Source organism: Struthio camelus, chromosome 1 (assembly GCF_040807025.1).
Source record: "Struthio camelus isolate bStrCam1 chromosome 1, bStrCam1.hap1, whole genome shotgun sequence".
Lineage (NCBI taxonomy): Eukaryota > Metazoa > Chordata > Aves > Struthioniformes > Struthionidae > Struthio > Struthio camelus.
Window position 1 is genome coordinate 83,388,793 of NC_090942.1, and position 14,614 is coordinate 83,403,406.

Sequence of the window (14,614 nt, forward strand, 5' to 3'; positions counted from 1 at the left end):
ACCTAAACCGTTCTGTGATTCTGTGAAATAAAGGAGTTAATACTCCCTTCTGAACTTTTAAACATAGGAAGGAAATGATATTCAAGGATGTTGGATTCCAGAGAAAAAGAAAATATTTATTAAGATAGATATCTTTTCCAAGCAACAGAGCTCCCACCACTTCATTTGCAGAAGGCCTTCCTAGATTAGTACATCTCAGTCCCGAGATATATCTTACTATTTTTCATGTTCTCTGATTTTATTCCCTCAGTACCCGTTATTCTTTCTTGTACTGTTACAAAAAAAGTGCATGTTGCTAGTTTTCACACCTTTCCAATGTTTATTGATTTATCAAATCCTTCATACTTTCACAAGAGATCTGAGCCTGCTGTGTTTAGTCTTTCATTCAGTAAATCTGTATGTATCAAATATCAATTGGTATCTTTCATTCCTGTGAACTTTGTTAAGTCTGACATTGTCTTATTCTTTGTTCAGTAGCAAATACAGTTTTCCATATGGTGTTGCAGAAAAGCCAGAGAGAATGAATTATTTTCTCCCTGTTCACCAAGTTGGTATCTTTCGGAAGCAGTCCATATTTCATTCAGTTAACTCCAGTAATAAATGGGAATTTTAAGAGTCAGTTACGTTTCCAAATCTTTAGTTCAGGAACTTATCGTAATTGAACTCATCAGTTGTGAAGTGCTTTTGAAAAGCAATAATTTATGTAAAACAAGTATTCAGGTGCTAAACCTGGGGCTTCCAAAATGACTTGTGGTGCTAGGTGACTCTTGTTCTTAATGCATGTGTTGAGATTTCAGAGAGCATGCTCAATACACTGTAATAATCAGGGTTCTTAAACTTCCCTGAAGTTGGGGCTCTTGAATGAATTAATACTAATTTCTCTTAATGCCTGAAAATGTTGGCTTTGGCAACTAGTTTAGATAGTCCTTTTTTAACCTTAGCTTCTCTTTTTCATCTCTACATGTCAATCATTTCTCAGTTTCCCTAGCTTTTCTCCTTCTTTCCTGTACCTATTCAGAGTACAAAAAACTCACCCAGCAAACCAATGATAGGACAAATAACATGGCCTGGATATTTTGTATATTTTTCTACATATCACATTTCTTGATCTTAATGGACAACTGTTTCTGAAAGTGTTCCTTGATTTTTCACTTCTCTTAAGTTGTAAGATTTAAATCATTTTTTTAAAATGTTATCAGGAATCTCCCAACATGACACATTTTTCTTGACTTTTAAAGTCAGTAGGTCTTGTCAGAATCCTGGCTTTCATTTCAAAATACAGTAAGTATCTTACATCTCCAAAGAAAGAGTATAAATCACGAAAGAAGACAAAAGAGGAAAACCTCAGTCTTATTTTATTTTCAGTGAATCACATTTTTTTTTTCTTCACTCTTGTGGTTTGGGGAGCTTGGTTCATGGTATTTGAATGTCTGAGCTTGATATTATAATTTCTTATTTTATAAAATTTCTTCTGCTTGAGAAATTTTTGAAGTGGTTTTCTTGGTCATTTTTGGCTTTTCCTGGCTTTCTTGTGTAAGCCACATTTTCTCCTTACACCTTGCTATGGTTATAAAAGATTTTCTTATTCTCTTTAACCACTTTGGCTTGTATTAACTCCTTCTGCATTTTTGCTTCTTTAGTATTTTTCCCCTAGTGGAATCGTTAGACATGGTGTCCTTCATGCCTTTTCAAAGTGTAGTAACTTAGACCTGTTTTATGTCCTGTATAATTGCTGCATGGTAAATGCCAAAATGAAATGAAATGCATCTGTGCTTTTACAGAAATGCTTTTTCAAGCAGCCTTCCAGCTAAAAGGTGGACTCCATATATTTATGTACTCCACACATTGGGCCAAATTATTCGTGCTTCTGCTTGGGTTTGCTGTGATCCTGTCCTGCCAGCATTCTCCCAAAGGAGACATGCTTAATTTGCCTGTTTGAACAGCTGAGCTGAGAAGAGGGGATGCTGAGTAGTAATACTTCCCACAGTGTTTCAGGCACCACCAAATGGTATTGGTTACGTAGACAGGATCATGCCTTCGGCCTAATTCCACATCCCAGAAAGCTCCATGAGAAAATCTATGACGTTGGCTCTGTGCTTTTGGAGTATATACTGTATTCCCATTGCTATTTTAGGAGAGCATTTTACAAAAGCTCCTGGATTTTACTCCTGGATTTGTTTATCTGATGACAGTGGTGCCTTAGGAATGGTTTATCTGAGACTTTGACCTGAATTCTAATCTGATTCAAGTTCAAAGAAATTCAGAATAAGTCTGGGTTTACTCCAATGCAAGTCAAATACTGGCTGGTGGGACAGCAACGGTGGTTCACAAAAATGCAAAGAGCAGCTGGCTCTGGGTCCTCAGCGTATTTAATTACACAGTTTTAGTTTAACGTCAACAAAATAATGACCTCTTTATTATTTTAAGAAACCTATTCTGGGAGGAGAGAATCATATTTCTTATATAAAACCATTTTCAAAAACCTTTTTTAGATATACGCCTCGCTAGAGATGGAGCTGAGTTTGTGGAGAGGATAGAAGTATACTATATTTCACTGATCAGTACTCACAGTTACTTTAAATTATGTGATAGGGAAGAGTATAGCTTTTGCACCTGAAGGAAAAAAGGTGGATGAGGTGATACCACATAGAGGGTAATTTCTGTGCCTTTGTAATTTCTATTTTCTCTACACCAAGAACCAAGAAAAGGATTAAGACATCATAGCAAAAATTATCTTAATGATCATATTTGAATAAAGGTTACTATACTGAGGTAGCCTTTAAATAAAAAATCTGGGTCCAGTGGTAAAAAGAATTCTTTTCATGATTTCTATTCTGAAGTTTTGCAAGAATCACTTTAAAATAAATGGTTTAATCTTGCTTTTCACTAGAAGTAGATTAAAGTGAATTTAAAAGCTTTCCTTTGATACAATGAAATTTAGGGAAAAATGCATACAATTTTTCAAATATGAAAATCATAGTTATGTATGAAATCTTCTCATTTTGCAGCAATTTTCTGTATTGTTTCATTTCCCCTCTTCCCTTCCTTTCCCTCAAATTATAGAGCCTCTTTTAAAATATCAGTGTTTAAATTTTGTAATCTTTAGAATTAAAGTAGGATTTGGGAAATTGAAAATATTTTTCAATAACAGATCTTATGAGTGCTAGTATTTGCTATTGCACAGTTCTGTAGTTAATTTATCTTTGTGGTTTGTTACAGGATGAAAAGGAGAAGCTGACATGGAGAGACCGTATGCCTGGATATCTAGCAAACTTTTCACTGATTTTATTTATGGTAATATTTTTTATGTTTTTCCATATTTATTAGGTGTAAGAAACTGCATCATGAGCATCCTGAAAGGAATCCTGAATTAATACTTTCAAGGAGGCTAATAATTAATCTGAAGAGAGCTAGGGTAATAGCCAACAGTCCCTGGGATATGCTTGTCCTATTAGGAAGGTTGATCCAGCTCACAGTCTAATTCCAGCTTTGTTTTTTAAAATACTTAAGAGCGTGTATATCTAATTTACTGGAATTTGCATATACTGCAACTGATTTCCTGTTAGAATTTCATTTATTTTCTGACATTCAAAGCCATTTTATGTTCACATTCAAGTCAAATTCATGTTTGCATTTTTATGAATATATGTGTGTGTGTGCACATGTGTGTGTGCATACATATGTATAATATATTAAGTATATTTAAGTATATATTAGGTATGTTGTACATATTTATATGTATGTATTGATAAAATTTTGAATGAGTGCTAGCTTCCAGAGAGCATAGCAAGCCTTTGCTTTTTAGGTAGATCTTCTGACTGGTATTAGTTGGGACTTTGCTTAAAGCACCTCTTAACAAATAGCTGAAGATTGTCTACATTTTAATATGTCAAATCTTGATTTTTTTGGGGAATCGTTTCACTAACTGAGGTTAGAATCAGTGGACCACCAAGTCTTTTTTTTTTTAAATGTTTGCCCCTCTGGCCGATGAAGAGAAATCCCAGCTAAAAGAACAATAACAAAAAAAAGCACCATGAATATTTAAAAGTAAATAAATAGTCTAGGAGAGAGTTATACTCTCAGAATGTATTCAAATGTTGTTATCAGCCAAACTGCAATACTTCTCAGTATGATTAAGCGTATAGCTCTAATTTAACTTTAACAAGTCATTCTTTTGCAGACAAAGTGCCTACACATGCTCTTGACTTTAGCCGCATGTTTAAATCTCCCCTAAGCATGAGCTTAAAGCGCTTTCACAGAATCACAGAATCGTTTAGGTTGGAAGGGACCTCTGGAGGTCATCTAGTCCAACCTCCCTGCTCCAGCAGGGTCCTCTAGAGCATATTGCCCAGGATCACATCCAGACGGGTTTTGAATATCTCCAAGGATGGAGACTCCACCACCTCTCTGGGCAACCTGTTCCAGTGCTCACTCACCCTCACAGTGAAGAAGTTTTTCCTCAGGTTCAGATGGAACTTCCTGTGGTTCAGTTTCTGCCCATTGCCTCTTGTCCTGTTGCTGGGCACCACGGAGAAGAGGCTGGCCTCATCCTCTTGACACCCCCCCTTCAGATACTTGTACACGTTGATGAGATCGCCTCTCAATCTTCTCTTCTCCAGGCTGAACAGGCCCAGCTCTTGCAGTCTTTCTTCCTAGGAGAGATGCTCCAGCCCTCTAATCATCTTGGTAGCCCTCCGCTGGACTCTCTCCAGTAGTGCCATGTCTCTCTTGGACTGGGGAGCCCAGCACTGGACACAGCACTCCAGGAGAGGCCTCCCCAGCACTGAGGAGAGGGGCAGGATCACCTCCCTCAACCTGCTGCCAGCACTCTTCCTAATGTAGGCCAGGATCCCATTGGCCTTCTTGGCCACAAGGGCACTCTGCTGGCTCATGTTTAACTTGTTGTCCACCAGCACTCCAGCTTTCCTGGGTTATATCGTGTGTATTGAACCCCCCCTCCCCACACACACACACGCTTACTGTAACATCCCAGGGTCATTTCTAAAGGATACATGTAGAGCTGCAATTCTTCAAATCCTGCTAATGGATACGGGCAGTCTGCTGACTTGCACCATTTGGAAAGTTGGCCAGAATGATTTTTCTAGAATATGTGGAGCATTAGGAAGGCATAAGCAGCTACGAGAGAGGGCTTACAAACCATGTAAGAAGTTCAAGTCAGCTTTTGCTGAGGGGGAGCCAGCATCTCTCCCCCATGTGGAGACTACAGCCTGCTCTTTATGTGGCTTGTCTTTTTTTTCTGCTAAATTTGCTTCATCAACCTCCTTTATTATTATTATTCACGGAGACTCATTTTTTTAGTTGTGAGTGCCAAATAGGTACAGGTAGTGAAATCTCAAGTTTATATGTGTGTGTGCACACATGCAACACACACATATATACAAACACACATGAACATGCTGCAATTTTTAGTGCTGCAGAAGTGATGACTGAATTCTTCACACCACCTTTTCCAGGCCCATACTATCTGGCAGCACAAACCCATAGGAATTGTCCCTAAAAATGTCTGCATTGTTATAGAATGATGATGTCATGTGCTTTTCCTCCCTCCCCCAACTTTGCATGGCATACTTTCCCTGATAAATGTTGTGGTCACTGACAGTTTTCTTACTGTACAACTCTTCTGTCTCTATTTTTCATTTTTCTGCACTTCTTAACTCTGAATCCCCTTGTAGTTTCTCCACGTGCTTTATTTTACACCAACAAATAAATCTAAACATATACACACTTACAGATGTTTTAAAATATGTTCACAACTCTCTTGAGGTACATAAAGCCCCCTTTGACTGCAGAGTGGGCACAAGATCCAACCTCAATTTAAGCAATCGCTTTTTAAGAGACTTTAGACAGCAGCTCACAGATCACCAGTAAGACAAGTGGTAGCAGGAGCTCTAGGGTCACTTCCTGGCCATGTGTAAGTTTATCTTATTTATCACTATTAATTACATGTATCACAGTTTAGAACCTCCACAATTAGAAAGTAGATGTTATGGCAAAGATTTCTGAGCTAATGATGAAAACATTGGTAGTTGCTGCAAGCAGACAGGATAGCATGGGGCAGTGGCATCACCAGAGCCTTCCTTTGTGCTCCTTATGTTTGCCTCAGTCAGAAGAAGGAAGGAAATCAGTATGTCATGGCACAGGAGTTCAGTCCGTTCCTTCTTTTGGACCATATTGCCATATTCTTAATCTCATGGCATAATACTTGACTCTCAAATAGTCCTACTGAGGAGCCAAAGAAGTATTTGGACATTTGAAAGTTATCCAACTTGGATGAAGGTATCAGTCTAGCCCACAGAGTTTTATAATCTAGTATGCTTTCCTGTTTGTCCTCATTCATACCAGGCTCAGTAGGTGACCTTTTCTGGAGCCAATTTCCACATCTGTTTCTAAGCAATTTAGTCCATGTCAGACTACATTAAATATTCAGTGAAGAAATGGTCTACCATAATAAGAGGTAGAACTGACCGGATGAAGAGTTAACAGTGACAACAAAATATAGAACAGGCACCTAAATAGAAGGTGGCTGATACAGAATTTGAGCAAGAGGTATATTTTCAGAATAGGAGCAGTGCTGTGAAGGTAAAGGACTGCACCCTCCCGGTGACCATCTGAGGAGTGAGTACTGTGCTGTCAGTTGCTAACAGTCCTGTAAGCCCTGCTCATCTCTTTTGTTTTGCTGGATGCACAGATAATGAAGACTCCTGAAGGAGTGTTTTTCCATCTGCATCTAAGAAGATGCTTAAAATACAGGTAGGTGACTGAGGAGTTTCTGAAGCTTTGGTGCGTTGGCCAAAACAACATTTTTGTTCCTTAAGCAAATAAAACTTTTACTGTTTATGTAACTTAGAGGGATCAGTGTTGTAACCTGGTATATCTTGCTACGGAACTGCATGAATTGACAAGGCCTCAACAGTGCCAGCCTCTGATAATACCTCTCTCCTAGTACTCTCTCCTCCTTGCTATGGATCTCTCATAATACTTAGTCAGATTTAAGATCTTGATATTCATCTTCTGTAATCTGAGACTTCTGCTTTCTATTTAGCAATGCCCGTCCTTGACAACTCTATTTTTCCTGAACGGTAAAGCTGTCTTTTCTAGGTGGAATCTTTTGGTGGAGATAGGTTGTCTTTGGAGGCCCGGAGGTCTCATCACCTTCAGAACGATGCATAAAAGCTTGCTCTGCTGGCTTTACTTTTCTTGCACTGTAACAAAACCTTCAAAGAAAATCACAGGTGAAAGAAACAGAAAAAGACTATTTGAAAGGTTATTAAGAAGAATGAATCTGTGAACCAAAATAAGATCTGAAGCTCTCTTATTTTTTGTGATTTTGGTGGACTCCAGAGGTGGAAGGAGAGATAGATCACTTCCAAATTGTGCTATTTTTTTTCTCTCATTATTAGGGAGATTCCCGTGTACTGTAGTGAAAACACTGTAAAAACTCTGTTTGGTAGAATTAAAAAAAAGAAAAACAGGCAAAAAGATTAGCTTACGTCAAACAAACTGTTTTCTGAACACAATGAAAAAAACAGAAGGGATGGAAACCATATTTTATGCCATTTGTAAATGTTTCAATTCAAAGTGTTGTATGTTTGGACTCTTAACATTTTTCCAACATTTGACCAACATTTGAATGAAAAATGGAACAAAAACTCATCATTCAGAAACATTTCATTTTAAATCAATGAAACATTTCTTTAAAAAAATCAAAACAAGATATTTTATTAGATTTAACATTTTACAGCAATTTTCTTACAAAAAAATTGTGAATTTGATCCAATTTCTCCAGTAGTTTCTCCAATTATTATTTTTGGTATATTTATTATTTCTCTGTCAAAATAAAAAGAAAATGTCCAGCTTTCATCTTCAACCTTTAATATAGCTCTGATTCTTGTTCTGGTTCTTTCACAACAGCGTTGTTTTGTAAGATGAACTACTCCTTTATGAAAGGATCCAGCAAACCATTGCTGTGTCATTAAAATGTAATGTTAAATTTCCTTAGACCTGTGTTGTGAGTTTGGGCTCTTAGGCCCACTCAAATAATTGCAATAGTCTAATCCTTTACATTTGGATACTCTCGTTTGTCTCAGGATCTCAAGATGTTTCAGCTAAAATAATGAATGTACTTCAAAATTCTTGCAAAGGCAAAAATGAAAGAGAAACATGTACCCTCTCTCCCTTTCCTGGTAGGGCTATGAAATTTTGCTTTTTATTGCTATTTTATTTTATTTTATTTTATTTTTGAAACCAGAATAGCACAGCCCTGTGAAATTCAAATTCCTCTGGTGGGAACTTGACCTCCAGTAGCATGGCTTACTTCCCTCATCTCATGGGCCAAAGCCAGGATACCAACTGATTGCTGGGACAGAAATGTAAATAACCCTCTTGAGGTCAGACTTAAAAAGGGAAAAAATTTTTTTTCATTTGTGGCACTAGTTGAGAAAATACAGGTGCCTCTTTTGTAGTACACAGCACACAGGTGAGCTGTTCCAGCCACTAAAGCCTATTTACGTGACTGTATGTACTTGTAGGCCCTTTGGTCCAAGCCATCAGAACCTATGGCCAGATAAAAGTCCTTGCTTAATATCATCTTTGAACCCAGACTCTCTTAGTTCCATAAATAGTGCATGGTTAATGGGTGGACCTTTAATTACAGAGGAATTGCACTTCTTTAAGAATTGTTATTCCAGTTCAGGACTTTGCAACTATTTTCTTCATGATTTCCTTAGTTAGAGAGTTTTGAATTGTCATATTTTAATTTGGTTATCTTCTTGTTATTGTTTTGATCTAAGAAATAACCATGCCAGCAAAGTGCCCTTGTGGCCAAGAAGGCCAATGGTATCCTGGGGTGCATTAGGAAGAGTGTTACCAGCAGGTTGAGGGAGGTGATCCTGCCCCTCTACTCAGTGCTGGGGAGGCCTCTCCTGGAGTACTGTGTCCAGTGCTGGGCTCCCCAGTCCAAGAGAGACATGGCACTACTGGAGAGAGTCCAGTGGAGGGCTACAAGGATGATGAGGGGACTGGAGCACCTCTCCTCTGAAGAAAGGCTGAGAGAGGTGGGTCTGTTCAGCCTGGAGAAGAGACGACTGAGAGGCGATCTGATCAACGTGTATAAGTATCATCTGAAGGGGGGGTGTCAAGAGGATGAGGCCAATCTCTTCTCCGTGGTGTGCAGTGACAGGACAAGAGGCAACGGGCAGAAACTGAACCACAGGAAGTTCCACCTAAACCTGAGGAAAAACTTCTTCACTGTGAGGGTGAGTGAGCACTGGAACAGGTTGCCCAGAGAGGTAGTGGCGTCTCCTTTGCTGGAGATGTTCAAAACCTGCCTGGACGTGGTCCTGTGCAATATGCTCTAGAGGACCCTGCTGGAGCAGGGAGGTTGGACGAGATGATCTCCAGAGGTCCCTTTAAACCTAAACCGTTCTGTGATTCTGTGATTCTGTGATTCATGCAATAGCGATTCATGGAACAAACCCAACATACACATTAATGCTTCTGTTTAAATGCTAGTCTCATACTTGGACTAATCAATCTGTACATTTCTTTGCAGATTATGCTGACGTTTTCAGCAGTGTTTGGTGTGATTGTGTACCGAATTACTACAGCAGCAGCTTTGTCATTCAGCACAAATGAGACAACCAGGTCAAATGTTCGAGTGACTGTGACTGCAACTGCTGTCATCATTAACCTGGTTGTGATACTTATCCTTGATGAAATTTATGGAGCTGTTGCCAAATGGCTGACAGAAATTGGTAAAGCTATTTCTCCACTTTCCTCATTAGTACATTGCATGCATTAACATGAGAGTATGCAAGGAGGTTCTGGTAGGAGTATTTCCCACTGAAGACTGCCTGTGAAAAAATTCAGGCCTATGGGGTGAGACGCTCAGACATGCCTCTCTAAACTAGGGGCCTAAGCCACAGCATGTAGTTTGCCACAATAGGAGTAATTAGCTGGGCCATAATGCTGTGTTAATGCAGCTGTGCTATTGCCAGGATCTCAGCTGGTATGTCTGCATTGTGCTGGCTCAGTGCCAAAACCGCTACTTGAGAATTTTATACCTCCTATGTATTTTGATATGAGCTTGGTTCACTGAAAGTCAGTGGGTTGTTATAAAGATGTTGCTGGTTCTTGTAGAGGTTCACTCACAGATCCTGCTCATGCTAAAACAGTTATTACACTGATGTGATTTTTACCAGGTCCCTATCACTCAAAGAATTCTTCTTCCCCCCCCCTTTTTTTTTTTTTCCCCTGTTATGGTGGCATGTCTGTGCTGGACATGGTAACTGCTATTTTGATGGTAATTGCTATTTCAGTTAAGGGTGTGATTTTTTTAAATTTATTTTTAATTGTAATAAACCTGGCGATATACTTAACAAGTCTTTTAAATGCAAGTCAGTCCTTCTTTTACTATGTCACTTAGGGTTTTGCACTGTTACATCAATTAGACCAAAGTTGTTTACACATAGCATCCTAACATGAGGTTCTTACGGCCATCATTAAGCATTTCTTCCAACATTTTTATACATCACCTCTAATTCTAGATGTTTCAAAGGCTAGTAACACGAAGCATTCAAAACACTGAAAGTCATCAGCAACCACAGAAGTCTTTAACAGTAGCAAGTCATCTGCTTCTCTCTGAGTCAATTTTTGAGCATCTCATTTGGGCGTCCAAATTAGGAATTTTTTAAGAATTTAGAGTGAATCACTCACTTAAATCTTAGATTCCTTTCCTGTAAAACTACAGCAATGTGAAGCTGGTTGGATCTAGCTGATTAAAACCTAAGGAACTCTTAAGACCTGTGCTTCTTATTCTCATTTCCCCAAAGCACTTTGAAACCCACAAATGAAAACACCTATTTTAGTCCTATTTTTCAAAGAGCAACATAAACTACAAATTTATCTAGTTGTTATAATAGAGGTCTAGTCCTGAATTGTTGAAGTACGGGCCTGTAAATTTCCATTAGATTCCAGAAGTTTTTGAAAGACACAAAGGTAATGCAATGCACTTTCACAAAATGCCACCATATGGCCTTCGTTTGTTTGCTTGTTTCTATTATGCATCGGGCTTTAGGCAGAACGCAACAGGGATGAGTAAATGCACTCTGCTCCAATGGCATAAGCAAACTGAATGCTTACTGGCGCTCAGGCCAAAATTATACTCAGTTTTTCAGCTTTCATGCAACTGACAACTTGCCAACTGTGTGTGACCTGAGCAAGGATGTCCATTGCACTGGCTCAGATAAGAAACAGCACAGCTCTTATGTAGAAGGAGTAGAGAAGGTGAGGCTTGTCCTCTCTGGCAGGGTCTAGCCAAGGGCTGAGAAGCACTGACTGCTGTCATTGCCCCATTGGGAGAGACCCAGAAGGAAAATCTCACCCTTGAAAAGGTGCATCGCTCTGAACTGTGAAAGAATCAAGAATTTCTTTCTCACTTGCAGGCTATTCTTCCCCTATCACTTTGCATTTAATTTCAATCCTGCCATCTCTATTTAGGCATCATTCCTAATTAATCATGAGGTTTTTTTATTTAAGAAAGACCTAATCTGAATAATCTCTAGTGCTACAAATTACATAGGTTACAAAGGTCATTCAGGCAGCTTTCTCTAGTGCTAGGCTCAGATATAAACTGTAATTAAAATGTTTAAAAAAAATTACAATTTATTCATGCTGATAAATGCTCCTTACCTTGTGAACTTTCATTTTGCTGAGCAGAGCAAAACAGGCTTAATTCTCTTTTCACATTGCAGTTCATAGACAAGCTGAGGAACATGCTTATTGGGTGGTAGAAATATCTCTAGGGAGCATAAGTTCCCATCGCAACCCCAAACACACTTGAAGCTCTGTTCACGTAAAAAATTGCATATGTCTGTAAGCACAAGAATAATACCACTACATATAGATGAATGATGACTTAGAGCCAGAACTTCAGAAGCTCAGCATATCGCGTTGACCTTGTATGAAAACATGTTTGCAAATGTCACAAATAATGCTAGGTAGTGGGGACTTATCAGAGTTTGTGCAAAAATGCACGAGTACAACCAAATTTTAATGATGTTCTTAAAACTAATTCTCTGGATTTACCTTTTTATGTCACACTTTCATTCTGCTACAGAAGCTCAGAATGAGCTTATCACAGTAAAATTAACTGCTCTCATAATAGTTGAAGCTCGTGATGAGCAGTACAAGAATTTAGCCCAAATAGAATCTTTAAAAATGGAACATTTAAAATACTTCTGTCAAATTGGAAAGTTTCTATCTTATATTTAGGACATACATTCCTAGAAAATTTCCATGGAAATTGGAAACAATCCTGGGAGTTGGAGTAATGATATAGTGAAAATGTTCAAGAAACATTTTTACAAGTCACTTAAAGAAGCCTAAAAGTGTAGAACATGTAGAGTGATTGGAGAAGCATTAGAGAAAATGTGCATTTATTCTGGATTATGATTAGCAGTTCACTTAATGCCTTATTCAGAAAAGTACTTGAGCGTGAGTTCAACTTCAAATACATAAACAATCCCATTACAGAAAAAAAGGCTTGTACCCTAAGTTAAGTAGGCTTTTTAGATTTTTTTTTTTTTTCTGAATGAAGGTCTTTGTATCTCAGTTTCTCCATTCTGGAACTGAGAATACTCATACTTGGTTATTTCAGTTGTATAAGGACTAACCTATGCGCATATGCATATGCTTATATACATAAAGACCCTCTATACTACTTTATCTTTATGCAAATGGATATCAAGAGCTAATTAATTTTTTCTTCAAACTCCAGATAGCTAATAGAATTGTGTAAATGTAGACATAATAATACTTAGTATATATATTAAAATATATATTTAAAGATATTATATATTTAATGATATAGTAGATACTCAGTAGATTTCAAGACATGGCCTGGAGCAGAGGAAGGTGATGTGATCCTCCCAAATCGCTCAGCAAGGCGAGTGATTCCTGGAAAGAGCCAGGAAAAGAACCAAGGTGTTGTCAGGTCCAGGCCACATGACAAGGTTTGTTTTTGTTTTGCCATCGAAGTATTGGATAGACAGCCAACAGCCACTTGGGATAAATTGTCAGAGGCCTATCTCAGCCCCAGGTTCATTATATTGTCATTATTATTGTTTCTATCAAAGAATATTTTAATTTCTACCTGGAAATTTGGAAGAACTCTCTGGAAATTGGAAGGAGTCAGAAACTGAAGGATCTAGTGCCTGTTGGTGGAAAGTGAAAGCATAAAGGAAAAAACAGGAAAAAGGAAAAGGAAAAATCTCTCCCAATGGGGCAACTAACAGTATTAACAGTTTGCAGTTTAGTTTAGTGCAGTTTAGTTTAGTTAGCTGGCTTTATCAGAGATGTTTACATAATGACCATTTGATTTCTGTGGTTTGCACTTTTAAAAAATTTTTCTTCCAGAGGTACCAAAAACAGAGAAGACTTTTGAGGAGAGACTGATTTTGAAGGCATTCTTACTAAAGTTTGTGAATTCTTATGCATCCATTTTTTATGTTGCCTTTTTTAAAGGAAGGTAGGTTAAATGTCCTATATCTATATATATGCATATGCACATGTATGTGTTTAAAAATATACGCAGTATATATTTTTATATTTGTATTAGTAAATCTACATTTAAAAATGGGCACAAAAGGCTGCTTAAGTAAGTCTGGGATTAGCCACGCTCACCAGCTATGAAAAACACCATAAGCAGAGTTGTCTAGAACTTGCTTTGGATAGGTAACGCATGATGTGGAGACCTATCCAGTTTCTCTCCTAAGTAGAGCATAGACCTGAAACGAAGCTGGTTTTTGCTAATGTAAGTATAAACCGTACCTCAGAAAATTATTCCTTTTCAGTTAAAAAAAGAAGTTTCATTTATTAGTGAATGATACTGCTTATTGGTCTTAACTTTCCACCTTTTAGTAAATTTTTCTTGAAGCGCCATTTGAGAAAGAAAGATTTTCTTGTTTCTTTTGAAATTATGGAAATGTTTTCCTTATTACTTTCTCCATGTTTTGCACTATTTGCCCATTTCAAGTTAAATTAAGAAATCGTTATAGTTAACTGGAAGTTGCATGTTTTGGCAAATGAGCTGATTGACCAAAAAGCTAATTCAGCTGTCCTGCTAAATATTTGTGATTTCCTATAGGTTCAGAATCATTGTCTTTTCGGACCCAGTTATCCACAGCATTGCATATGCTTTTGAATGGAGAGTTAAAAATGATTGTTTACTGAAACTTTGGCAAAAATGTTAACAAGCATTGTCTGGATTCTGTTTCATACCAGTTTGCTGTTTCTTTTAGGGCCTGTAAAGTTTGTTGATCTATATTCTTCTCTAATCAGCATCACTGATTGAAGAATTAGTGACACATTTTACCAGAAGTTGTAAATATTTTAAGACATTAAGTGAAAAATATATATTTTCTTTCATTGTTAATATTTTCTTATTTTTATGTGGTTAGAAACCTCTTCAGTAAAGTCAATTTCACTGTTCTCTCAGTTTAGTCAGAAGAGCCTTGATTGATTGTTTCTACATATGTATAAATACTCTCTTCAGGGCATTTCTCAGAGGATCTGATTTAGGATACATGTTCCCATT

At 37.7% G+C, this 14,614-nt stretch overlaps 1 protein-coding gene across 2 annotated transcripts in view; it reads left to right on the forward strand.

The window, feature by feature from the left end:
• ANO2 (anoctamin 2) overlaps nt 1–14,614 on the forward strand; it is a 212,167-nt gene that overhangs the window by 161,763 nt on the left and 35,790 nt on the right. For both annotated transcript variants that reach the window (XM_068953763.1, XM_068953769.1), the window contains 3 exons: nt 3,220–3,294; nt 9,572–9,773; nt 13,435–13,546. In XM_068953763.1, the coding sequence (XP_068809864.1) occupies nt 3,220–3,294; nt 9,572–9,773; nt 13,435–13,546 (389 nt within the window). The remainder of the gene's footprint in view (nt 1–3,219; nt 3,295–9,571; nt 9,774–13,434; nt 13,547–14,614) is intronic.